Here is a 26,710-nt window from a genome sequence, read left to right on the forward strand (position 1 = left end):
GACGGGCTTGAGAAATACGTTTTTGGAAATATTGAGGGGGGAGGTTTCAAACTCATGTTAATAAGACATCACAGAGAATAATAAAGTGGTTACTTACTACTTGAAGCAGAGAAAGATATCCAAGTCCTACATTATCAAAGTTTACTTTCACATTTTTCCACCTGGCAGTTTGATTGCTCTCTATGAGGGCTTTACATTCGCTGTAGTTGTTGACCACACTTACATCAAACATCTCTCCAGTGGTGTAGTTAATACAATGATAAAACTTGCCAGCAAAGAGATTCACTCCCATGATACTGAATATGAGCCAAAAGATCAGACAAACCAGAAGTACATTCATTATGGATGGAATGGCTCCTAAAAGAGCATTGACAACAACCTGGCACAGAAACGAGAAGGGAAAACAAGTGGAAAGTCAACAGCCGTTTTAAACACTATTCAAAGAACAGCATTCAAATGAAAGAAAAGATATCTGTTCTTAAAGTTAAATATTGGGCAGAAACTATCTGCAGTATCTGGCAGCTCCAGTAAAACAAAAACAAAAAACTTTACAATTACAGTTCAGAATAGTATAAAATAAATTTTATATTGTAGGAATGCTTTCTCAAGAGGTAAGAACATACACATGGCACATTTTCATCAAAGAATGGAACTAATTCTAAGTGGAGAGAATAATTAGGGGTGCAAATAATGACGTGGCTGTAAAAGCAGGGTCACCGTGTGGATATCACGATTTCTAAAAATTTGCAAACCATAAAATTTATTATCCACAATTTGAAAGTAAAGGAGAACAACACGTGAGGGTCATTTTCCAGGGCAAAAGGGAACACTAATAATAATTATTCTGGGAACACAAGTATAAGCCAGGACTGTCCCAAGCAGTGTAGTCTAGGTTCTCCCTACACATGCAAACTTTGGAGCAGAGATTTAAACATGGAAATTGATCATGTGATGGGGAGAAAAGGGTTTGGAGGGCAGGAGATATGTGGGCCGGTTTACATCACAAATTAGCTGTGCACCTTTGGGCAAGTTATTTCATTTTTCTGATCCTCCTTTGGGGAATCCCTTTCAGAAGAAAATTCTCATAAGACACTGCAATTTGATCCCAAGGTCTTCACTGAATGGTTTTGTTCCTTGCAGCTTTCTCAATTAACTAGGACTTCCAGGAAACGTTTTTCAGCACTTTTTAAAATTATCCCTCAAGGAAATATTCAGCAAAATATCTTTTTCTGTGCAAGTGCACCTAACCTACACCAGAAATAAACTTTATCGATGAACAGATATGTAAAATATGAGAAATACATGCATTAACCTTCCTCAAATGCTTTATGGTATAAAAAGTACATACGTACATACATATAAATATATGAGTAACGGTATCTTACAGCAACAATACCAAATGAGTACTTGGCAAAAGGCACAATTCATCTGCAAATTGGCACCTGGAGCCTAGTCAGTAAAGGACAATATTTTAATGTGTTTTTAAATGAAAGTAGCTTTAAAAGAACTTAATACAGTACTAAGTTACTACTAGAATTTCAACTCTCTAATAATTCAGAGGGACTTGTGGACTTGACAGTTCATTTTTAACTTCACTACAAGGAATGCTCTGCAAATGTGAGGAGATGATACTGGTTACAAGACTTAAAACACACACACGCAGGCGCACACACACACACACACACACTCACAAAACTAGATAGCAAAGAAATAACACACGTGTTTTCCAAGACAGATGTATGGAAGGACTATCTATGCAAATTTGATATAGAAAATATGAAAAATTATTTTAGTACTGACAGTTTGATTCTCCTTCTTAAATTAAAACTACTACTGATTTTAAATTGGTAAAGTGAAAATAATTTAACAGCTAACCATTCCTTTCTATGCAACCATGCGCACACCAACACACAAGCACGCACACTTACACACATCATTCATTTCTGGTTATGTCTGAAACATTAATAGGAAGTCCCAAGTAACTATTTCCAAATATCAGAAAAAGCGTCATTTTCTAAGAGTTTCTTTTGGAATAGCTAAATCCACAGAGACAGGGCGTCATCATTTCCTCCGTGCTGAGGGTGTGTGTTCTCAGGTTACGTACCCGGGGGATGACAAATGGCAACACAAATTCCTCCTTGTCCCTGTGTACCACCTTTCTAAATGACTGTTAGATTTCCACAGCTGGCCTACTTTTTAGCCACCTCAGCCTGTGTTTGAAAGCTAAAGGGCCAGATTCAGATTTTAAAAGACTCACAACACATCATAGGAGCAATGAAGAAATGAGGAATTCTTTGGTGGTTTTAAATTACAGTCAGTGGAATTTCCTGCACATTTACAAATGGAATGAACATAACTAATCTTGTCTCACATTTGAAGTCTATGCAACATGATTGAGATTTCCCACAGAGTGAAAAATCTACTTAGAAGCGGTCTAATTGTTTCTAATTAGAAGGAATCACTTAGGCATTCTATTATGTGAGTGTCTCCAACAGTGTCAAGTTTATGGACATCTGACAAATTTTATTGATCAACTGGTTACATCAGTATGGATGTATAAGACATAAAGTCTCCATGGATTTGTCATTTCTGAGGTAGAAAATGTCAGTCTGTTCTCAATTATAATTCCAGCAATTTCTAAAGCAGTGGCTCTTACCCTCATTCCTTCAAACCGGGATAAGGCTCTCAATGGCCTCAGAGCTCTTAGTGTTCTGAGGGATTTGATGGCACCAAGTTCTGAGTAACCCAAGGCATTTGCAGTCAGGCTAACCAATGAGACCTATACAGAGAAAGCAACACAGTTTTCTTATTTATAGACAAAAATGCTTACCCAGTTCAATCTTGCTCTGTGCAATAAACCAGTAGTTCTCAACCTCTAGTGAGTATCAAAATCACCTGGAGGGCTTGCTGAAAACACAGATTGCTGGCAGGCAGAGTCTGATTCAGCAGATTTGGGGTAGGGCCTGAGAATGTGCATTTCTTCAAGTTCCCAGGTAAGGCTAAAGATACTGGTCTGTCAGCCATACTTTGAGAACCACTGCCATAAACTTATGAGAAAGAAGAAGCTATACATGTTCTCTTTTCAAGATTCTTGACAAGAACGGTTTTTTTTAATCAAATGTAAAACAAGAAACAGAATACCACAGAAGTGCAATCTTCATCTACAGATCTGTAAAATTCTATTTAGCACACCCGCAAGGAAGAAGGTTAAAACAGTGCAAGTACACAGGTGAAGTATGTAAACCACTGGTGAATCTGAGCACAAACACACTCAGAAAGATCTAGGCCTCTAAATAGTGGCTTTGTCTTTGTGTCAACTTCATTACGAGGGCATAAAACCATTAATTATGTCAAATTAAAATAATTAACTAAAAAAAGAAAAATTGAGATTTCAGGGGGTGCCTGCCATGGCTCATTTGGTTAAGCATCTGACTTTTGATCTCAGCTCAGGTCATGATCTCATGGTTTGTGGGTTCAAGCCCCATCTCGGGCTCTGCACTGACAGGATTCTCTCTCCCTCTCTCTCTGCCCCTCCTGCTCCCTCTCTCAAAATAAATAAATAAACTTTAAAAAATAAAAATAAAAATAACCCTCTTAAAAAATTGAGATTTTAGTATGACTAATTAGAAATTGCCAGAACAATATTTTTTGGGTCATTTATACAGACAATTAATGTAGTTGATAGAAGTTCTAAAATCTCAACTAAAGAGGAAAAGAACAACTCTTATTTGTGGCACAGAAATGTCTGATTTCCTTTGAAAGTACATAGAAAACTCATTAAAACTACGTAATCTAAGAAAAAGTATTTTTTCTAAAAGGCACTTGAATTTCAAAAGCAATAAATAAAAATAGATGTGTAATATAACTTTTAAGAGCATAGTGTAAATGGTATTTGAAAAAAATATTTTTTTAAAAAATAAATGAAGTACACAGAAAATTTTTCCAACAAAACTTCCTCGAAGTAATTTGGCACATGAAATGTGAAATAACAAAACCTCTAAATTTGGCAAAAATTGAGCTACAAAAATTTATCTTAAGTGGTTTATATACTTTTCCTAAAATCTAAACTTTTAGCCTTTGTGAGCCCTCTCTTCACAGATAATTGAAAACTAAAGTTACTGAATTGTCATTCGTTGTGAAGATTTTCTGCATATAAAATATGAGGCCCTGGACTACTTAATCTTCCCGGAAGACAGAATCCAAAAGAAATAAGCATAAATTAAAGAATGAAAGGTAAAAGTAGGGCATAAGAAAAAAATTCTGAACAGGGACAATATGTATTGGCTAATTAAAAGAAATGGTAAATTACCCAATTTTATGTGACTTGTGTAGCGAAATGTGAGAAGGAGATACATTCAGGCTTTCTCATCTTTCTGGAGCAATCTCCTAATTGGTCTTTTGGCTTCTAAATTATCCCCTTTCTATTCAATCATGCACTACCCCACCACACTTCTCTCTCTAGTAGAGCAAGCTTTTTGTGTTATTTTCCATAGATAATGCTTTATGGGCTTCCGTATCTCTTTGGATGGCATCTCAGATACTTTAAACACTTCTCAAACTTACCTTTCTTACGTCATCATCCAACTACAATACATTTGTCCTCACCCTGTGGCACTGTTCTTACCCTCTAGTGTTATGTGTTTCTTGAACAGGCCCTGCTTGGTATGCATCGGTATTTTAACGCTTTGGCGTCCCTCCCCTTATCTATACCTGCTGACGCTCTCATTCCTCAAACTCCAGCCTACACTGTGCTGCCCTCACAAAGCCTTTCCCCCTTCCTTAGTGAAGTGAACAGCACTTCTAATACCGACATCATCTTCTCATTGTATATATATCTGTCCTCATTAGTCGACTTTGAGCCAGAAGCTAGAAAAAAGGACATTCATATTTGTAACTTTCATAACAAAACAGAAGATCAATAATATATTTGATATAAAGCAAGGTATTGATGAGTTTCACATATTGTCTTAAGAAGTTTTTTTTTTTTAATGTTTATTTATTTTTGAGAGAGAGAGAGAGAGGGCGGGCAGCAGAGGGGCAGAGAGAGAGGGAGGCACAGAATCCGAACCAAGCTCCAGGCTCTGAGTTGTCAGCACAGAGCCCGATGTGGGCTCGAACTCAGGAACCGTGACATCATGACCTGAGTCGAAGTCAGATGCTTAACTGACTGAGCCACCCAGATGCCCCAAGAAATCTTCTTAAATTTAAGAAGGTAAATATCAGGATATGCTCAGTAATATGAGCATCAGCTGCAGGACAACTGGATTTCTCCTAAGAATTTCTTTATATTCAGGTCATATTGATTTAATGCCTTTAATATTACACAGACACATTAAATGGCAGATATTTTTATTATAAATTTACCAATGTATCATAACCACATACAGAAAATAAAGAAAAGGAAAAGTATCATCCATAATCCCATTATGGAAATCAAAGGTTATAGTCTTGGTATATTTTTTCATTGTGTGCTGTCCAATCAAATGTGGTTTTAAGTATTTTTTTATTGTCTTCCTATATTGCCAGAAAACTTTTGATGTAATTCTGCATGAAGACTTTATATATTACATTTAATAGTGGATTTGCTTTAGGCAGATTAGGAAAAAATATATAACAAAGATATTTTCCACCTTAAATTCAAAGAACTCTGTCTCATAATTTTTTCTTCTGTTTGGTGATTAGAAAGTTTATATTGGATTAAAAGTTGATTTTTCTTTCATTTGAAACTACAAAAAATAACTTTCTTCATGAAAGGGTCCTTTTTTTGTTGTTTTTACTGGCATGATATGCAAGTTTTATATATCAAAATATTTCAAGTTAAAAATATGTCTTTAAATTCCAAGGAATTACAGGGGTGCCTGGGTGGCTCAGTCGGTTGAGTGACTGACTTTGGCTCAGGTCATGATCTCACAGTTTGTGAGTTCGAGCCCCACATTGGGCTCTGTGCTGACAGCTCGGAGCCTGGAGCCTGGTTCGGATTCTGTGTCTCCCTCTCTCTGCCCCTTTCCCACTCATGTTCTGTCTCTCTCTGTCTCTCAAAAATGAATAAACATTAAAAAAAATTTTAAATTCCAAGGATTTACAATCAACAGAATACTATCTTCAAAATGCACTATTTAGCACATTGTGCTTTCCTGCAAATTCCAGAGTCCTCCTCCTCCTTTGCTGGCTGTGAGCATCATCCTGTCACCTCCCCCACGTCCCTGTCCCCTGTCCCCACTGACTTGCCTAGTCTTTTCTAGAGAAAAGGCCTTTAAACTTCTTTTTACCCATTATGCATAGACTACTGATTTAAAAGGCATTTAAGAAGTAAGTCTCTGGAACTAAAGGAAAATGATTTTTATTTCTTTTGTTCTTTTGTGAATAAAAAGTGAGATCTATACTCCCTCGGAAACCAGAGAGCAACTTCCTATTCAATTTTTTTAAAGACTTTTATAGTCTGGTACTCCACCTTTATTTTCAACACCAGGGCAGTTTAATAAAACTCTGAAACAATTGGCCCACAGCCAATCTATTTCAATCATCCCACAAATCAAGAAGTGTCTCCTGCTTTTTTGACTTTCAAGTTTCCTTGTAATTAGTAATCCATCTTGGGACAAACACCTCTCAATACGCTCTGATGATGACAAAAATACTAACGTCAAAGATAACTGTGAGGAATTTAAATACACTAATTCTGTCAAAGGTAAGAATGAGAAAAGCAAAACTTCTACATTAATATATTTTGTGTAACTTGGGATTTAAATATTAATTTGCAACTAAATCAGTAGGTAAAGTAAGGCAGCATTTGACTGTTTCACCTATGAAAGTATCTGAATTTAAATCAGCAAAAAAACATTTTGGGGTAGATTCTCATTGGGAAAATGGGAATCATCATTTATATATACATGAGGTTTTTACTGAGCGCCTACTATGTGCTGGGCACCATTGCTAGAACTATCATATCATGCCAATGGGATGAAACAAGAAAGTGCAGAATACTCACATCAACAATGAGGAAATCTAGCCAGCACCAGGCATTGGTGAAATACATTTGAAAACCATACGCAACCCACTTTAGAAGCATTTCCAGAATGAATATATAAGTGAAAACTTTGTCAGCATATTCTAACATGGTCTTAATGGTTTTTCGCTGCTCGATATATATATCTTCAAAGGCCTGTAAGTGAAAAAATTCCAATGAATTTCATTGTCATAAACTGTCTCTAATTGATGTCTTAATAGGAAAACCATGCTGCAAGCCTCTACTCAGGTGCTTAAGTCTGGAAGGCTTTTTCCCATTTCCCATAGTGGCATTTTGCTTTATAGTTACCTGCATGCAATGACTATTGGCTGCACATTTCCGTCAGCCAATGAATTAAAATAATTTTTAAATTAGGGTATCAGGGTATCTCAAAGAGCTTAAAAATTTTGCGACTGTCAGGTCCATCTCTCCACAGCAGGAGGGAGAAAATCAAGTGTGAGTAGATCTGCTTTGTTCAGTGCACTGTAATGTATTCTCTCAGTAATGCGAATGTAAGGCAAGGAGCCCTCCCTCCCCCACCCAACCTGGAGAAAGAGGGACAGAGGTTTATCACTTTCTCCACTCTTTTTCTCTTGCTCAATCTGGGCATGTGTGTGGTGTGTATTTGGGAAGCTCCCTCTTCCCATCCCTGTGTCATTTTGCAGAGCTCTTGGGAAAGGTTGGGGAACTCATTTTCAGGAGCCTTTGGGTGTTCTGGAATGAAAAGACCACTTATCTAACTCAGTCCCCTTATAGGAAAAACTATCAGGATAACTCGGTGGTCTGGATTAAGGACAAAAGAATATTTTCTTTTTTGGAGAAAAGGGGATGTGGGCTTGCGACCAGGGCTCAAAACAAGGACCTAAAGTCTTTTGAGCTCAATTTACAGCTAAGCTGGAAGCACCCCAGAAGCCAGCCATTGTGTCAGCATGTTAGTGCACTTTGGGGAGATTTGACTGGGTATGATTGAGAACCAAGAGCTAAGACAGCGAAGACACTAGTTACTGGTGAGACTTCAGAGTTCCCTCTTTATTGGCATTAAAAACGCAGGGCTGGCTCTCTTTGCTCAAGTACATGGCAGGATGACGGACTCTTAGTCAAATCAGAGGCAGGGTTAGAGGCCTCCACTTACAACACTATAATCCCCCGAATGAAATCCACTCACCAAACACGGTAGTGACTAACTGAAAAAATAAAAGAAATGCAGCCACATTTGTATCACCAAACGGGAAAACAGGTCACACGATTTTCATATATTAATTAATATCTTGACCAAACTGACCCTTCCACTGAGTGAAATCAGATATAAATTAAGTTGTAATGCTTTCACTTTGCTACTAGTCAGCAATTAAGTTCGTCTACTATTTGTCATTCACTGTGATTGGCACTAGTGAATCAGCACAAACAAGACAAGTGAGTTCCCTGCAAAATGGAGTTTATGTTAAGCAGGTTGATACTCACCTGATAATCCCATATCATGCCTGCATAATCACTCTTTATAAGAACTACCTCTGATGACTAAAAGTCAGAAGTACCTTTCTTTAAATATTACAAGAAACCATACTTGGCCTGGTTCAATCTGAGACTTATTCCACAACAATAAAAATTGCTATTTCCTGAGCCTCTCACACTGTGCTAGGGATATCGCACAATGTTTCTTACTTCACAAGCACTGGATTTTAAAAACCTGTAAGAGGTTTTTGAAGAGTTTCAAGTAAAGGAAAACGCACAGGTCATATGTCACCTACCAGTGCCCCACTGCTGAGTAGAATCATGAAGACAATGAAGGTTTCAAACCAGTTGTGCTCCACTATCTTATAGCAAGTTTTTCTCAAGTTCCACCAGAGTTTTCCTTTGCCTTCTTCTATGCTTATCTGACAACACTTGAACTTCCGTACACAGTCTACAATAAGTCAAAGTAAATGAAGAAAAGAGAATTACTCTTGGATTATGTACCTTTATGTTGGTGGGAACCTCTTCTAAATTATTACCTGATACATTGTACATAACTATTGTTTAAAGATGGCTTCCACTCATGCAAACAGAAGTCGTCTGTATAGTTTTTAAATCATTCATTCAAAAATACTTTTTATGTTTATGTGATTATTATAATGGGTTATATTACATCATAAAAAACATATAGAAAAACAGAAGGAAAAATAAAATCACCAAAAGTTGATATTTCCATCTTATCATCTTATGAGTGTGATTCCATTTATATATGGACATTTGAATTCTAAGTAGTTCATTTCATGGCATAATATATACATTTTGCTTTTTTTTACAAATAAATAGAACTGTGAAAGTTTTCATAATACTTCTCTAAATAAGATTACCAGACTTAACCAGAATCCATAAAATTATTCCACTATTATTGAATATGTTGCTTTAATTCTGGCTATTATCAGCAACAATGCCGTAAACACCTTTGTGTAATTTGTGTATATAAACATACTGAGTTATAGTTTATCAAGGCTTGTCAACAAATATTTATTGAATATCTGCAGCATTCAAGGAATTGTACTGGACAAATTACAATACTAGAATGCGTAAACATAGCTTTTCTTTAACAAAAAGTGTGCATTTTAAGTACAGGAGTTTTGCTCACAAATTCTATAGTTACAGAAAATAAATAATATCACAAATTAAATAAAGTGTTGTGAGAACTGATCGGTCAGATTACTTTTTGATATTGAGCTTTGTAGACAAAATGAATTTCGGGTTAGACTTTGAGGGATAGGTAAGAATCAGGTTTGGTACAGGAGCTGTAAAAGAATGGAGAAACAATGGCATCAATAAAACTTAATAATAGACCTAGAAGTTGCATAAAGGAGACAGTTAGGAGTCAATCTAAAAAAGGAACCTGAATGAGTCAGTTGGAGAATTTAGATTTTATATGCTGTCTATGAGTAAAACATTGAAGGATTTATTTGGGAGTTATGAAGATGGACATGGTAAGAACATGGGTGTAGAATGATCTCTACCTATACAAGGGACTGAATGGATAGAAGAAAGAAGTTGAAATTCAATCAACTGAACACTAAGAAAGTAAAAACAAGGTAAGCGTGGTGATGGTGGTCAGGAATCAGGAAATAAGGCGGAGTGATGGGATCTGACAGCACACACACAGCAGGATGCTGGGGCGTGGGAGACAGATGAGTCATGACATAGGGTTTTAACCAGGAAGAGGGCTCTGGATCAATGAATAGAAAAATGGAAACCTCATCTTGAAAAGAGCAGATATTTTACTGTATAGATATTTATCAGATGCTACTTTATAATGCCAGCCAGCCAGATCATAGCCTTTGTTTCATGAAAATTTAATGATGCACATTGTTATTAGCCTCTCAACTAAGAAATAAATAGCATTATATTTGTTGTTTCTTTGAGGGCAAGATCTTTTTCATATTTCTGTTTCTCAAAAGATCAAGAAGATTTACATGATCTGAAAATATTCATTGTAATAAAGTAAATGGAACTAAATTTAGGTGTTGTTTTTTTTTTCTCTAAAGAGAATATGAGATGAAAAAAACCAGTTTAACAGAAAAAGACTGATTTTAGTGGGAATGATAAATGCTGAATTTGAGACATTGGCTTATTTCTGAGAAAAAAGGAAGAAAATGGGATAAGGAAGGAGAATAAAATGGGTCTAGTCTGTATCTGTTTTATTCTTAAATAAAAAGTCTTAAGCAAATATGATAACAGTATTCAAATTGTTAAAGTTGGTTGGTGGGCATCTATATATTATTTATCATTTTCTACAATGTGAAGTTACTCTATATTCTATATAGAACATATTTCATAATATTTCATATTTAAATGTTTTTAAGCTTCACAAATGACAAATGTTGAGAGTATCATAGTTATTATTCCATAATTACATATTATTTCCTTATTATTGCAGTATATATGCATATATTGTAACTCAAAAAATAAGCTAATTGTCTGGTAAAGAGGAAAAACTAATGCCACAGAAATTATGTTTGTGAAATACCACTTGAATTATTGTGAATTTTCACAATAATTGAATGTTTTGTGAAGTCATATATTTTTTTCATAATGAAGTAACACTGGAACGTATGCAGACTTTTTGGAGAAAAATAGCAAAAAGTGACTTCCCTCATAACGTATGCTGAACAAATAGCCCTCCCTCTGAAGTTATTTAAAAATTGACAATTAATATTTAAGTATTCATTTTTACCAATGCATATAAGTCCCAAATCAATAGGTATATGCAACATAATCTTCTGTAATACACCTTGAAAGAATCCAACATCGATTGTGATTTCTAATGTCTGTGTAATTACATATACTAAAAATTAGCTTAAAGTTTAAATTAAAATAGCTTTAATGTTATTTTTTTTAATGTTTACTTATTGTGAGAGAGAGAATGTGCATATGCATGCATGGGGGTGTGGGAGCTGGGTGGAGGCGAGAGAGCCAAAGAGAGAGGAGAGAGCAGCCCAAGCAGGTCCCACCCTGTCAGTGCAGAGCCTGATGCAGGGCTCTATCTCATGAACTGTGAGATCATGACCATGAGCCAAAATCAAGAGTCAGAAGCTTAACCAACTGAACCAGGCAGGCGTTCTAGTTTTAGTGTTCTTAATGTAAACACGCATAACCCAAATGAAACACATTTGGAATTAGTTGTAACAAAATTGCATTACTAGTAACAATTTGAGGCAGTCACTATTTTTAAAACAAATTTTTACTTAAGCAATTACAATATAGGATTGATTTGAGGCTAAGACATGGCATGCATTATTAAATAGCTGTTAACTAAAAAGTGAGTTAAACATGAAGTGATTTCCAGGGTTTTGGAGAAACGTTTCTGTACCTACAATAGAAATTTATATAAGAAAGGTGAAGAATTTCATATCTTGTGTTATTGTACTAATTTTTCCGCCTCTTTGTATCATCAGTTGTGCATTCCCTCACACTCTGGACTGGCCAGGTAACTTTGCTTTTGTGAACGGGACAGGAGCAAACCTGACATAAGAGGAGGCTTGACCAGTCCTTGACAGGTTTCCTCTCTTGCTCTTGTGCCTTCCCACTAGAACATATCTGGCCACTATGTGGAGAACGAGATGAGTGCAGCGGAGCTGAGGCAGCCCAACAGTCCGTCTAAGACCTCAGGTTTGAAAGAGAGCCTATCCAAGATCAGCAAAATCATCTAGCTGGCCTTGGACTTGTGAGCATAAGTATGTTTTTTGGTTAAATGCTAAGAAGTTTTGGGCTGTCTGATATATAGCATTACTGTTCAGAAAATAACTGATTCATACTTCAAATAACATAATTTTAGCTTTTTTCAGAAAATCCTCTTGGTATGCCCCAGTGGCATGGTGCCTCATATTATATAACTCAATATATATATATTTAATTTTTTTTAACGTTTATTTATTTTTGAGACAGAGAGAGACAGAGCATGAACGGGGGAGGGTCAGAGAGAGGGAGACACAGAATCCGAAACAGGCTCCAGGCTCTGAGCTGGCAGCACAGAGCCCGACGCGGGGCTCGAACTCACGGACCGCGAGATCATGACCTGAGCCGAAGTCGGCCGCTTAACCGACTGAGCCACCCAGGCGCCCCATATAACTCAATATATTTTGGCACTTCATTATCTGTTATCTACTAACATTCAGAACTAATAAGAAATTGACCTTGACAGATGCAAGTAACCATTAATCATGGACAGTTTTAAATATATACTTATCAATTAGTACCCATTGTAAACTGATAAAACAGTACACAATAAATTACTTCTTTGACTTAAAATTTGTCTCCTTTAATTTTTTTTTATTTTATTTATTTTTTTTTTTTAATTTTTTTTTTCAACGTTTTTAATTTTTTTATTTTTGGGACAGAGAGAGACAGAGCATGAACGGGGGAGGGGCAGAGAGAGAGGGAGACACAGAATCGGAAACAGGCTCCAGGCTCCGAGCCATCAGCCCAGAGCCTGACGCGGGGCTCGAACTCACGGACCGCGAGATCGTGACCTGGCTGAAGTCGGACGCTTAACCGACTGCGCCACCCAGGCGCCCCGCCTTTAATTTTTTTTTAAAGCTAAAGAGAGATATGCTTGATTTGGCTTTCTCTCTGATTAGATATTCTAGAAGGCTACCAAAACACCCATAGACTTAGGAGCATTTCTTAGTTGAACAGGATGCACAAATATAAGCGTGTCTGATTACATAAACTAAATCTTACCTTTCAAAAACGTATCTTTGTTTTGATATAGAAAAAGAAAAAAATCAAACAAGTAAATGAACAGCTACTAGATAGATATAAATGATTGGAGGGTGGAGAGAGAGACTGGTAAGAGAGGTCCAATGAGCTCATATGCATGGTTCCACTTACCTTCTGTGAAGCAGGCTTCAGGCTCAAGGGATTCTTCGGGTTCTACCTCAGGTTGCTCACCCTCAGCGGGAGCTCCTATATCAACTGTGCTGCCTTCAGATGAACTAGTTGCATTTAGCTTCTGAAAATCAATTCCACAGAAAAGCTTTTAAAATATTTTCTTTAATCTATAATATAAAAATTCAAAAGGCGTGCCCTCAAGTCTTCTGTATGCATTTCCTTGATCTGTAATTTAAGAATATCTTAAACATAATGCCAGTCCGCTTTAGTAGAGGTGGGGGTCACAAGATTAGAGGTAGCACCACAGCAGATTTTTTTTCTTTAAAAATATGGTGCTAACAACTTAAATAATTTTTGATTAAGCACACATGTAGAGATACTGAAACAAAATCCTGGAGAGAGCTTATGTAAGCCACCAGAGTCACATGGTCATCTGTGATCTTGCTTTTGTAAATTAGCTTGCAAATGGTATAGTTTGTTTTATTCTAAAATTGTGACCCAACCAACGAAAGCTGCACAAGTGTATTTTCATGTCAAATACAGAAAAGATTTGATCAAATGCACATAAACAGCAACAATCTAAATTTATCCACTTTTCATTGACATGAAAACATATACCACTAGTTGTTATTAAATATATTCTATAGTTTTTTTACTCAGAAAAGAGCAGCACATTGTTAGCTTTATAGCAAGAGCTGGTATTTTGCATTCTCTTTGGCCAATGCACTCCTGAGTTTCATTGTGCATTTGGAAACTACTTGTTACTCTGGCACTCTCACCTGTCCTGTTAATACAGGGAGAAATGAATCTCTGGTAGTCATTTTGGTTTCCTTTAGGCTACATCAAATACCACCAAAAGAAAAATATAATAGGAAGAAGTTGTTTTAAATCTTGAAATCCACCAAACTTTAGTCAGGTTAGGGTGTTCAAAGGATCAGCATAAAGGAAGGTATCCCAGTCTTTAATCTGGTCTTAAAATGCTGCAGGAATGACACAGGGCCAGGTATGAGTGCCACATGGAATCAGAGTAGTTTGGGCCATAGCATTCTCGGACCTGTTACAATGTTATTACCATTAGTGCATAACATTAGGAAATGGTTGAGCTGGTAAGAGCTACTTTATAAAGGGGATGAGGTAAGCACATGATAAAATGAACATTGAAGTATGTTAAATTACTATAAAATGGGTATTGTAGTCAGTACTAGAAATACTCTACTCATATTTGAGCTAAGGATTATATGGATTTGCCCCAGGAAGATGGTTCCTTTAGTTTATGAAAATAATTTTCTTTATACAAAATATTTTCTTGGCATGGCGATGCTCATGAATTACAACTACTTATATGTGATATATATGAGATTGAAAATGCTTTTGTCTTGTGTAATTTAACAATATCAATGATAGAAGCATAAATATTAGATGTGAGTCTATCTTCTTAGAACTGTTTCAGGATTGTTTTTTAATTTGACCAAGACATTAAATCAAGCATTATATATTATAAAATGCTTGAAATTTGTTGAATTCTTTTTCTGCTCACCAAATGTGTCACAATACTAAACAGATAATCATGATATCTTTGTCGTTACAATCGGAATATATTTTGGTTTAAGATGACATGGCAAAGTGGGAATATTTATTGCACATATTTTAATTCTTTACACTGCGTATAATTTCCTATCCTTTGTTTTTTGGCTTTGATAAGTATAGCTCTGTTTATATACAATTGACTAAGAAATGACCAAATTATTGTCTCATTCCAATCCATCTGATTCACATAAAATTGTTACATATTAGGGACCTAAAGATACTGATCTTATCATTTGTAAGATGTTGAAACATGACATAGATAATCAGAAAAACTGAAGCTTAGTCAGAACTGATCTAACTACAGACAGCCCACAATAAGAAATGGAATACATTCTTTTCAGGAAAAAGGATAACACTGTAAATACAGATTGGGGAAAGACCTAGGGATGAGCCCAAGGGAAAAATGAAGATCCATATTCAGGCTACTCCACACATTAGTGAGTGACTGTACCACAGTCTACATCAGTGCTGGGTATGTCGCAGGTACTCAATAAGTATTGTTTAAAAAATGAATGAATGAATAGACTTCTCCATAACAAAATGAAGATTAGGTCTTGACAGTGATTGGAAGAAGTCATCAGATAAATTCCAGTGGATCTTGGTTTGAAATGTTTCAGAGGATCCCTGTAACATAAACTATCACTTCTTTCATTTAGTGCAGTTCCTTAGAACTGATATAGAAGTAACGTCTTTTTACTGAGATAAATATTTGTGTATTTAAAGGTCAGGTTACTACTTTTTCATAAGTGCAACATGAAAGTGTTTTGTCTCTAGAAGACGTATATAACCAGACTTAATCGTCTGAAGCAAAGATACTACTTTTGCCATTTTTGTGTCCCTAGTACCTATCACCAATGTTTGTGTTTAATAGATGTTTGTTGCATAAATGAATAAATAAACAGTGCAAGGGCTCTTTTATTCTCCCATCCAAGTACTAACCAGGCCTGACCCTGCTTAGCTTCTGAGATCAGACGAGATCGGGCGCGTTCAGGGTGGTTTGGCCGTAGACAGGACTCTTTTATTCTGTCAGTAACTACTTCTGACATCTCCTAGTAAATACTTTCACATCAAGGGAATACAAATAATATTCACACTTATGTGCAGAATAACACAAATCCTTTAAGATTCTGAATTGTGTAAATAATGGCCAGCAACTTTTAGAATTAGGAGTGCTGTCTCAACATCAGGCTTTCAATTATTCAGGCCTAAAATGTGTATATGAAGAAAACTATAGTTTAACTCTGGAATTAGCAAACTAATATTGAATCATTCTGACAATGTTTTCCTTCTTTTGACTCAACGATGTAAGTGGATCTGCAGTCCCACTGGTGAATGGAACCTTTTTAAGGAGAGGCAATCTCATCCTTCTCCATCTTCCCTCTGATGTGGACCAGCATGGGGTCCACCTGTCACATGCATTACTTCACCTGGCTTACAAATAAAGAATCTAAACTGTACATTAATCCTCAATTTCAACCAATCCAGAGTCTATTTAGAGAAAGAAATGTGGCTTTAATTATCTTGTCAAAAGTTATAGTGAGTCAGTAGCTGGACTCCAGATCTTCTGTACCCCATTTTACCAGAATTTTCTAGAGAATATTTTGATGATTCATAAGGAAAACCAACCTTTATCAATGTAAAATATTTAGTAGACGTGATACATACTTTAATGTTGTAGGTTCAAGAGAGTGCTTGTGATATTACTGATTCCTAAGTTTCATGACTATGAAATTAGTATTAGTTCAATTTATATTTACATTCTTATAAGTATTAGTGTAGAGTAGAACTAAATGCTCATTGGAATATTAAATGAACAAAAAGTTTTCTTTCAACATTAGTACTGAGATGTAGGCAAGAAACTGATTTATAAAGTCTTTCTTGATAACATCAATTCAATGACTTTCTTAAAATTATGTAAGAGGCAAATATCATAATATAAAGTATGTTGACTAACAGTTAAAATGTGTAAAGAGTCCATAAAAATGAAAGGAACCAAACTAAGACTATAAAACTCTTCAGCTTCAGATATGGTCATAATTATAATAAATCCTAACTATGGTACAAATTCATCAAATAGAACTGTCAAATATACATCATTATATGGAATGATTAGAACTCATGTACTTTAAGAATTTTCAAATAAAAGTTGCTTTTAAATGCTCCAAACTAGGCATCATCTACTGCAAAATGCCATATGAGTAAGATACCAAAATATGAATTGGCTAGAAATAGAACCAGTTCTATACTTTCAAGTTCTATACTTGACAAGTTTTATATTAAAACTTGTAAAATTTGGTTGTTTAGGTTCCCTTTTTATTTTTTGTTCTTATTTTTCAGGAAATAAATGAACTGAATATATTATTAGGATACCCTGCCTAGTTAAATTTAAATAAAATATGATGTACTCTAATATCAGGATCAAAGAGATCAAACAGGAATAGCCAATTGTTACTTGCTATGAGTAGCATAGGCAATAATTTATTTTCAGGTGGAAATAATTACTTGAACATTTATTTTAATGAAAACCTCATATTACAGGGCTCTTCCCATTGACAATCTTCTGTATTTTTGTAGGAGTTAAGCTGGACAGAATCATATTTTGCTAAATTACCTAATAAATAAATATCAAAGTACATAATATTGCATTTTGTATTTTTAAACATTATATCTCTTTTACTTTCCATATCATTGATAAATTACTATTAAACATTGGTGTGCCAAACTACTAGTCTTTCTTTCAGAAAGTAAAATTACTTTTAAAAATAATTAATCACGGGGCACCTGGGTGGCTCAGTTGGTTAACAACTGACTCCTGATTTCTGCTCAAGTCATGATCTCACGGTTCATGAGACTGAGCCCCATGTCTGGTTCTGTGCTGACAGGGTGGAACTTGCTTGGGATTCTCTCCTTCTTTTTCTCTGTCCCTCCTCTGCTCTCTCTATCTCTCTCTCTCTCAAAATAAATAAATAAAAAACTTAAAAAAATCACAACAGAAAAAGGGAGAGAAAACTTGCTATTTTTTCATAGGCACACTTGTTTCTCAGTATAAAATTGAGGTACATTTTTAAGAAAATATAATTAGTAAGATTGTATATAATTTAGAAAAAGATGTATATTCTACTCTGATTCAATGAAAGGAATTGGGATTTTAGAGAAAGAAATAGCCTGAAACATAGCTTAAATCAAACATTTCATATTTAAAGATTTTGGCCCCCAAAAACGGCAATCCTTTGTTCCACATGGATCTTAATGAGAATTTATATTTAAGGAGCTCTGGGTTATTTTCCGTGACAAACCTTAACACTATTATGACACTTTCATGAAAGTTATAATCTTTCTTGCTTTGGGATAAGCTTAAGGCCAAAGTGGCACCTTAATACCAAAAAGGGACTGTTGTTGTCTTAATGAGGAAGATGGCAAAATCAAGAGTATCATTAGCATTATACTACATTACCCAGAAATTATTTTTGTCTTTATAACAGATACATTACACAATTTTCTAAACCATAAATTGGATTTTAAATATCCTTCTTGGTGTGGCAAAAGTAACCCTTATATCATGCTGGCCTACCCCTCAACAGATATAGAGTGCCCCAAAGACACACACATGTTTGGCCCGTTTTGTTTTTACATGAAGGACATTAACAGCCTTTTTCTCCCTTAATTACTATCCTACTGGAAAACTTTCCCTTGAGGACTAAACATTCTCCAGGAGAAAATAATACATGGGTTCTTACTGTACCTATCCCCCCAGACCTCTCTCACATCTTTTTCCCTCTTCCCACCCCTTGAACTGGAAACTAGGATACTTTTTCAGGGAGCAGACAATATTTCCTGAGAGAGGATAAGAGACATATTCAAGGAAATTGAAAATGATAATAATGTGAGAGCAAAGAATAAATGGAGTCAATTTAAACTGGTTTCTGCCTACTTTGTATTCCACCATACGTACTCCAGTTAAATCTCCTAAATAAACCAATAGGTAATATATCTGATAATCCCTTTCCTTGTACGCCTGTTTATATAAGAACTTGATGAATGGGATAGTCAGAAAATAAGGAAACTAACCTTCCCTTTTCCCAAGAAACTGGGAAAAACAAGCCATTATCATAAGGAGTCAAATCCCACATTTTCCTGAAGAATGAATACATTATAGGACAAAAAAAATCTCTCTAGTCTCTGTGTATATGTGCATCTGTGTTTCATTGTGAGCAACTACATCTCTTGGATCCCATGTCACATCATTCCTCCAATATTTAAAGCATTACCTTCCATGAGTCTAGAGTGCCAAAGACTGAATATTTTGTTCCAATGTATAAAAGAATGCTACAAGAATGACATAATCATTGCTCCTTTCCAAAGAGCCAAATATGCTTATGGTAGGTTTGTTCTATAGTTAATGGCAGAATAAGAAACTGCACCTAAATGACAAAATATTTAATTAATATTTCTGGAAAAATAATTAAATTACACTAAGCAATTTGGTTAACATATTTGAGCACAAAACTATGATTTCAACATCAGGAAATGCAAAGGTCCACCTAATGGACCCCAAAGAGGGTTATACTCATTACCATGGTCACATGACAAGGAAGGTCCTATCATTCCAAAACACTGAAAGAGCTCACAATGATTCTCTACCTATATAAGAGTTTGCAGTGTATGATATATTTAAATAATATTCTTCAGGAGAAAGTTTCCCAGCAGGTTTGGGTGAAATAGAGGGGGAAAAAAGAACCAAAAAGGACAGAGGAACAACAGAATGAAGAAGTTGGATTCCAGATCTATTTTCAGATGAACATATCACCTAAAAGATGATCATCTTATTTTTAAAATTTTTTTTGGCGTACAAAAGGCATTTATTTCCTTTTCTTTCAGTCTTAGGAGTTTTAGGGGTAAATATCAACAGAATCTCCCAGGGAATCATATTCTAAATTTAAAACACTTTTGGTCAATTGCTAAATAAAGCAATGCCATTTTCTTTCAAATGAAGCAGATAAAAATTATACCCATGCTGCTAGTAGCCAAAATAGAAACATTCCAATTCATTTACATTATTGTCACATTAAAATACCTTTTAGGCAGTTTGCACGTGAATAAGGAATTGCTTTGATTTGCAGATTACCCTTCAGAAAAATTTAATATGACACTGAACAAAAATTACGAATAAAGTACACCCACTGAGGCTATATTAAAAAAAAAAAAAAAACAGGGGAGAGAAAGCTTTTCTGCAAGTTTTTCAAAGAGCACCTACATTTCTCCTTTAAGCCCTTAGCACGTTCAAAACCGTAGCATTAAATGGAAACTAAATAATCCATTAAGGCATGCACTTTTACTTTTCACTGAATATAGTTTCTATTAAAATCTATGTAAGAAGATTAGCAACTAAATCATTTCTTTTAAAGTTAGGGTTGCCAGACTTGCCTGACCATGCTTTATATGACTCAGCATAAGAGCAGCTGTGCATATTTTTATTTTACTGCCAATGGATGGGCAAGGAATGTAGCTGAGTAACATGCAGGCCAGTCAAAATTCATTTAGAAACTGATTATAGTTATATATGTACAACTTGCTTGGGTAACCTGGGTAAAAGTGATGGCACGAGCCTCTGTCTGGTTAAAAAACACCAGAGCTGCACTCTTGATGGCTCCAGCTTGGTTTTACCCCTGTGAGAAGTAAGAATGGTAAGCAGTGAAGGTCACTATATTACACTAGTAAATTTCACTTTGAAAAATAATCATTCAAGCATGGCTTCAACATTATTAAAACACTAAAAGACAAATCAATCATTCAAAATCACAAACCATGAAAGGAATTACATTAAATACAGCCAAATAACGTTGAGTTCAAGTATACATGGTTATAACATTGTATACGCCATAGAGAAAATACAAAAAGCTATCAAGGAATCACACAGCTTTGTCAAAGACATCAAAGAGGATTTAGTTCAAACTCCTAAACAACCTCCAAGTCTACTTGGTTCATCTGTCCTATAAAAAGGGATTCATCTAGGCATTCCAAAGATTTTTTAAAGTGCCCCATTTTCCCCTTAATTTAAAAAAATTATTTAGAAAAGAAATCAATAAACTTCATACCATTTCTTACTACTATACATGTGATATTTAACAGCACAACCCCATCTCACCAGTTAAGAAAATGACCAGACAAAAATAACTAGAAGACAGAACACTAAACAGAGATCTCAGGTAGGAATATTTGGAATTCTTGGATAATTCTCTCAAATCTCGTTTAGTTTCTACTGTACAGCTACTTGGTATCTAACTAGGTTAGATACCAAAGTTGAAAACCTGCACATTTCTCTTCCCAGACTACTTCTATCTAATGACTGAATCTTTCATTAGTTTGTATTTAGCAAGTTTGATATAAAGACAGAATTGAAAATTTCTCAAGTAATAAAACTTAACAACCAGGTAACAATCTCTAGGGGGGAAGGAATCAAGAGGACTCCACAGCTAAGGCGATACAATAATTCTATTTCCAACTGGCAGATCAGTCTCTTCCTCCAATTCCAAAGTACTGACTTCACATATATCATTTTGGAATACTTAATTCAAACAGAAAACAAATGGAAAAGCTTAACGGTAACTGGAAAGAGAGCTTCCATTTTCCTACTATACACCCCACCTGACTGGACATTCCTCCTATGTTGAACATAATGGCTTGAGGTGAGACATGAATATACGCTCTTTTGGAGAAGCCTGAGGCTTTAAAATTTCTGAAAATTAAGGATACTCGCTGTCAAGATATTCAAACTTAGCCAAAAGTTTAAACTGACTGGTGGCTTTAACATTTGATTCTTCATAATTTCTTCTTAGTTTATATGACACCCTAAAATTAAACATACATAAAAAGAAAAATTGACTTCCCTTACTGTAAGGGAAATGTTTAGCGTTTGGTATGATGTCAAGATAACAAGAGGGGAATATACAGTAAAATTTAATGACCCAATTCTATTTTCTAAATGCTGACCTCAATTTCTGGTAATATACAATACCAGAAATTAGGCCCCACCCTTTCCTTCAGCATAATCCAACCAACTATGCTTACCCCAAATTTTATTAATATATATATGGTTATTGTTAAATTTAAAAATAATGACCTTATTAGTAAACATCTGAGTTCAACTAGTTATAGCAATTTGTTGCCTCAGGCTGCAAAGTTTTCCCTTGAATCTCATCACTTATTTTGTGAAACTAGGAGCTATGGCATTGTTACTTACATGTTAATTTTAGTACCTATATTTAAATTTTCTCTGGATTTCATGTTTAACATCTACTTCTACCTAATGACTGAATTAGCAATACTACCTGTCTTATAAGCAAGAAAGAATGAAAAATAGCATATTCTTCAGTGATTTTACGTGATCCACATGCAAATACTGATGGAAATAGCTAAGGTTTCCTTCATAGAAATATATTTTTGTTCATAATTTTATTAACTAATGTCTAATTTTTGTGACTGTTATGCTACTTAAAGTTTATCCTTCAGGGCCTCAAACTCCCCAGTTATCTATCTTTCTTAGAATGAAGACAGTACTAGAGGTCTTTCTCTTCTCTGTCAATCAATTCAAATGGCAAGAAAGGATGAATCTTTGTTTTTGGCCATTATTTTTATGTTTACTCAAGCTTTAATCACTGGGAATTCTGTTTTCATTTTAGTATGGTTAAACAATTAAACACTAAGGGTTTAAATTCTTTCTTCTCTTTATTCTCAACCCTGTGCTTATTAACCTATAAACAAACTAAAAGCACACTCTGGTACTCATACTCTTCTAGGAAATCAAAGAATACTTTAAACCTCCAAGATGTTTAATGTAAATTGGTAAATTCAGAATTTTACATTCTCTAATGTATCATGGCATATTGTTTGTGTAGACACCATGCACTGGTTCAGTAAGGTTAAGCACACTTTCAGCATGATTCTTCATCACTACCTTCATTTCCTTAAAAAAACATTTACTTCAGAAACATGAAACTATATGTAAATATCAAGTCAAGATCCCAATCAGATTTTTCATAAATAAAAATATCTGTGCAAACTAAGTAAGATCACATTTTAAGAAGTGTTTCATAAAAGCCAAGTGAGAATTAGAACTGCCCTCGTCAAGTATTTTTCTAGTATGTACCAAAAAACACCATTGTGGGAGAATTACAAGGAAGAAAGTGAATAAATGAAGACACCTTCACAAATCTAAAATTATTTTTTTAAATTAGAAAAATTCATATTAGTCTGCATATTCATATTATCAAGAATCCAAAATGGTGAATATTTGAGAAAATGAGTCAGCATACCATTTGTCTAGCTACATTTTAATCTGTCATCAACTTATCTATCACCAACTTTGCCAAAGAAAGGGTATCAATAGACATTTTCTATTTTCTTACAGAGATGAAACATAACCTTAAAGTAGTCTCACAGTTTAAAGCATACATTATGTCAAAACATCTTTTTATTTAAAAATTCCTACCTCTTTGCTTTCCTCCATATCTGACTCACTGCTGAATTCTTCAGTATTTAAATTTTCAAAGTCGGACTCTCCGACAGCAATTGGTACAGTCACAGTGAGGCTGGGATTGTTTATGAATGACATATAATCACTTTCATCCACAACATATTTTTCGACACTGCTGCCTATGCCACTGGTAGTTCCATTTCCATCTTTGAGATAATTGAGATCTTTGCCTATTTCTATAGTGGTATGGTTGGAAATACAGCTGTCTTTTTTGTTATTTAGATCTTCAAGAGGTTTAATTTCATCTAAAGCCTTTTGCTTTCTAACAAAGGCTTTCTGAATAAATTCACGTAGTTTTCTCTTAACATAATCAATTCCTTTCTGCATCCTCCCCACAGCAATCTGGAGATTGTTCATTTCATTATCATCATCAGTAGCGGCAAGGTTGTCAGAACTGAACGAACTCAAGAGCAAGGCCAGGAAGAGGTTCAGAACCTGAACACAACAGGAAAATAGGTGATCAAAACATTGTGTTGTTTCAGTTGCTCTTAACTATAAGTTTTCCAAAATTACTCTTACATCTCATTTTTTTTTTTACTAATAGGTATTCCTTTTAGTTTATGATAAACTATTCTGGAAAAGGTGAATGGAATAAATACTTGGCCAATATCAAGTAATACTATTAACACTATTTCCTTTTCAGTCATTGCAAAATTGCTGAAACTACTATTATATGAAACTTCTAAATGAAGTTGAGTTCCAAAAGAGAAATCTTAGTTATCTAGATAACCATACAGTGAATAAGGAAAAAAAAAGTTTTATTTGGGATGCTAAGTATTTTCCCCATGTGACCTGGATTTTCCAGGACACTGATAATTTATTATAATTTTATTCCTAAAACCAAAGATGATTCCATAAACATGATTTTATTTTTATGTGTTTGTACCAATTTTTGCACGTAGATAACTTACCAAATTAGAAAAAAATATATAACTATTGCTAAATCAAAAGCCACAGTTTTGGTTCAGAAAATCTTGGTCACTAGATCTATAAAATGGCTGAAATACTATACAAAATAGTTATTATATGATAATAATGATGTTAACATCGACTTATGATGGTGGAATCAAGGTATTACCTTGAACAAGATTACTAATTAATCTGTAACTTGAGTCTCCAAAAATTTCTGGTATGAGAGAGTAAAAAGATTAGTGACTATAAACCTATTTACGTACTCAACAAGTATAATTTACTAAGGGATAGCGTATTCAGATGGGACAAGGCCAAGCTGTAAGTTTTTTCCAGGATTTGATTGATAATGTTTATGAGTCTCTGATTACTCAAGCATATAGAGTAAAAAAAAGATGTAGTAGTAAAGGGAGCCAAAGACAAAATGTAAATAATAAAGAAGAGTCCTAGAAAAGATTTCAAGGAAAACTACAATGAAAGGGAGGCAGCATCCTTGGTCCATTCCTACCTTTCCAATAAGCTAATAAGGGCTACAGCTCCTTTGATATCCAGTTACACGTTAGTACAACCAATGGTAGTAAGAAATGTAAAAATTTGTAAGATCCAATAAGGACTTCAGATAAGCTGTGAGTCTATCTTGACATCTTTCAGTGGCTACACCATGGCTGCTGATATTCATACTAAGGCCTACTCCTTTACTTCAAGAATTTACCAATAAAGTTATATTTTAATGTGCTTTGCTTTTGGATTTATTATTTGGATGAAAAATAGATGAAAGAAAAAAATGCTACATTTTGGTTTTTATCCATAATAAAAGTGAATTTTGGTGTCATAATTGTTTTCTAGATTTGATTTCTGAAGGTTTATTAATGAACTGTCTTTGTCTATCAGGAAATTTTTTCTTGGTATGTATCAATCAACTCTCCAGAGTGAGATCCAACTTGTATTTTCTCTTCAAAGTACTGAGAAAATACTAAAGAGTACTGTTATAGCTATATATGGCCCACTCCCATTTCTTGTTAGGAGGGTGGGGCAGTCTGTGGCCCCACCTCTGTCTTGCCTTTGGACCAGGCATCACAGTGATTCCTGACACTTGTGGTGGAGCACCATAAGAAGTTTATGTGAGTTCAAATGGCGTTCTATCAGTTCGCCTTTGGGGGACTTTCTTCTCTTTAGTGAGGATGAAAAGTAAAAATTATAGGAGGCAGTGCATCAAGTCATTCTGCCTTGTTTAAGCAAATGTAATCTGAACACATTTCCTTACTGGTGGCAAACATGACAGACATTATTACTACCTTAGTTACTCCAGAAATATATCCAGGATATGACAAAAGAAGAAACTTTTAAAGCTGATAGTAGAAAAAGAAAGGAGAGCCTTTATTTTTTTCCTTAAAGGTACAGGATTTAAATTTATGTATGTAGATGGAAATGATGATTTTATAGACTATATCTCTTTATTCATATATAGTAATATAAGTTTATATGAAATGTCATCATACGTATAGATACTTCTGAAATTCTCTTCTCAACTTGAATCTTCTGTACAATTACATGTCAGATTTGTCTTATTTCAGTAAATTAATAATTTATATGGGATACCCATCTGTATATACACATATATTTGAAATCAAATTAAATCTATAATACCAACTTATGACTTTTATTTCTGTTCTATATAATCCTAGGACTATCTGTTTCTGTACTATGCAATCTTATACTTCTCTGAAAGCAAGCAAGTTGTACTGGGGATTGTGGTGGCTATAAAATATACCTACAAATTATTTGATACTCCTCCACTCAAAAGTTAAAGCCCAATTCCTTCTTAAGTTGAGTTCTTCTTTTTTTTTATTTATTTTTTTTTTAATTTTTTTAATATATGAAATTTAGTTGAGTTCTTCTTAGTGACTAGCTCTGATGAATACAACATGGCAGAGGGACGGTGTATGACCTCAAGATCAGAACACAAAGAAAGCTTCTCCTTGCCCTCTTTCTCATGTCACCTGCTATGGGAGAAGCCAGCTGCCATGTCATGAAGATACTCAACAATCCTATTGAGAGGTCCATGTGGAGAGGAACTGAGACTTTGTGCCAACAGCCAATAAGTAACTGGGATTTCCTGCCAATAACTAAGAGATGGAGCCTTCTTGGAAGCTGATCTTTCAGCTTCAGTCAAGACAACTGGGTCTCTAGCCAACATCTTGACAACAACCTTATGACAGACCCCGAGTCAGAACCACCCAGTTTAGCTGCTCCCAAATGTATGACCCACAGAAACTAGAGATAATAAATATTTGTCATTTTAAGTCACAGTTCAAATTTCT

General features: G+C 34.9%; 1 protein-coding gene across 4 annotated transcripts in view; it reads right to left on the reverse strand.

Annotated features, from left to right (window-relative positions):
- The window catches only part of SCN2A (sodium voltage-gated channel alpha subunit 2), a 143,395-nt gene that overhangs the window by 18,121 nt on the left and 98,564 nt on the right, over positions 1–26,710 (reverse strand). For all 4 annotated transcript variants that reach the window (XM_078451186.2, XM_078451187.2, XM_078451185.2 and 1 more), the window contains exons 17-22: positions 23,436–23,915; positions 13,361–13,481; positions 8,752–8,906; positions 6,986–7,159; positions 2,657–2,779; positions 98–379 (exon numbers count right to left, since the gene is read on the reverse strand). In XM_078451186.2, coding sequence (XP_078307312.1) covers positions 98–379; positions 2,657–2,779; positions 6,986–7,159; positions 8,752–8,906; positions 13,361–13,481; positions 23,436–23,915 — 1,335 coding nt within the window. The remainder of the gene's footprint in view (positions 1–97; positions 380–2,656; positions 2,780–6,985; positions 7,160–8,751; positions 8,907–13,360; positions 13,482–23,435; positions 23,916–26,710) is intronic.

Source organism: Panthera onca, chromosome C1 (genome assembly GCF_046562875.1).
Source record: "Panthera onca isolate mPanOnc1 chromosome C1, mPanOnc1 haplotype 2, whole genome shotgun sequence".
NCBI classification, from domain to species: domain Eukaryota; kingdom Metazoa; phylum Chordata; class Mammalia; order Carnivora; family Felidae; genus Panthera; species Panthera onca.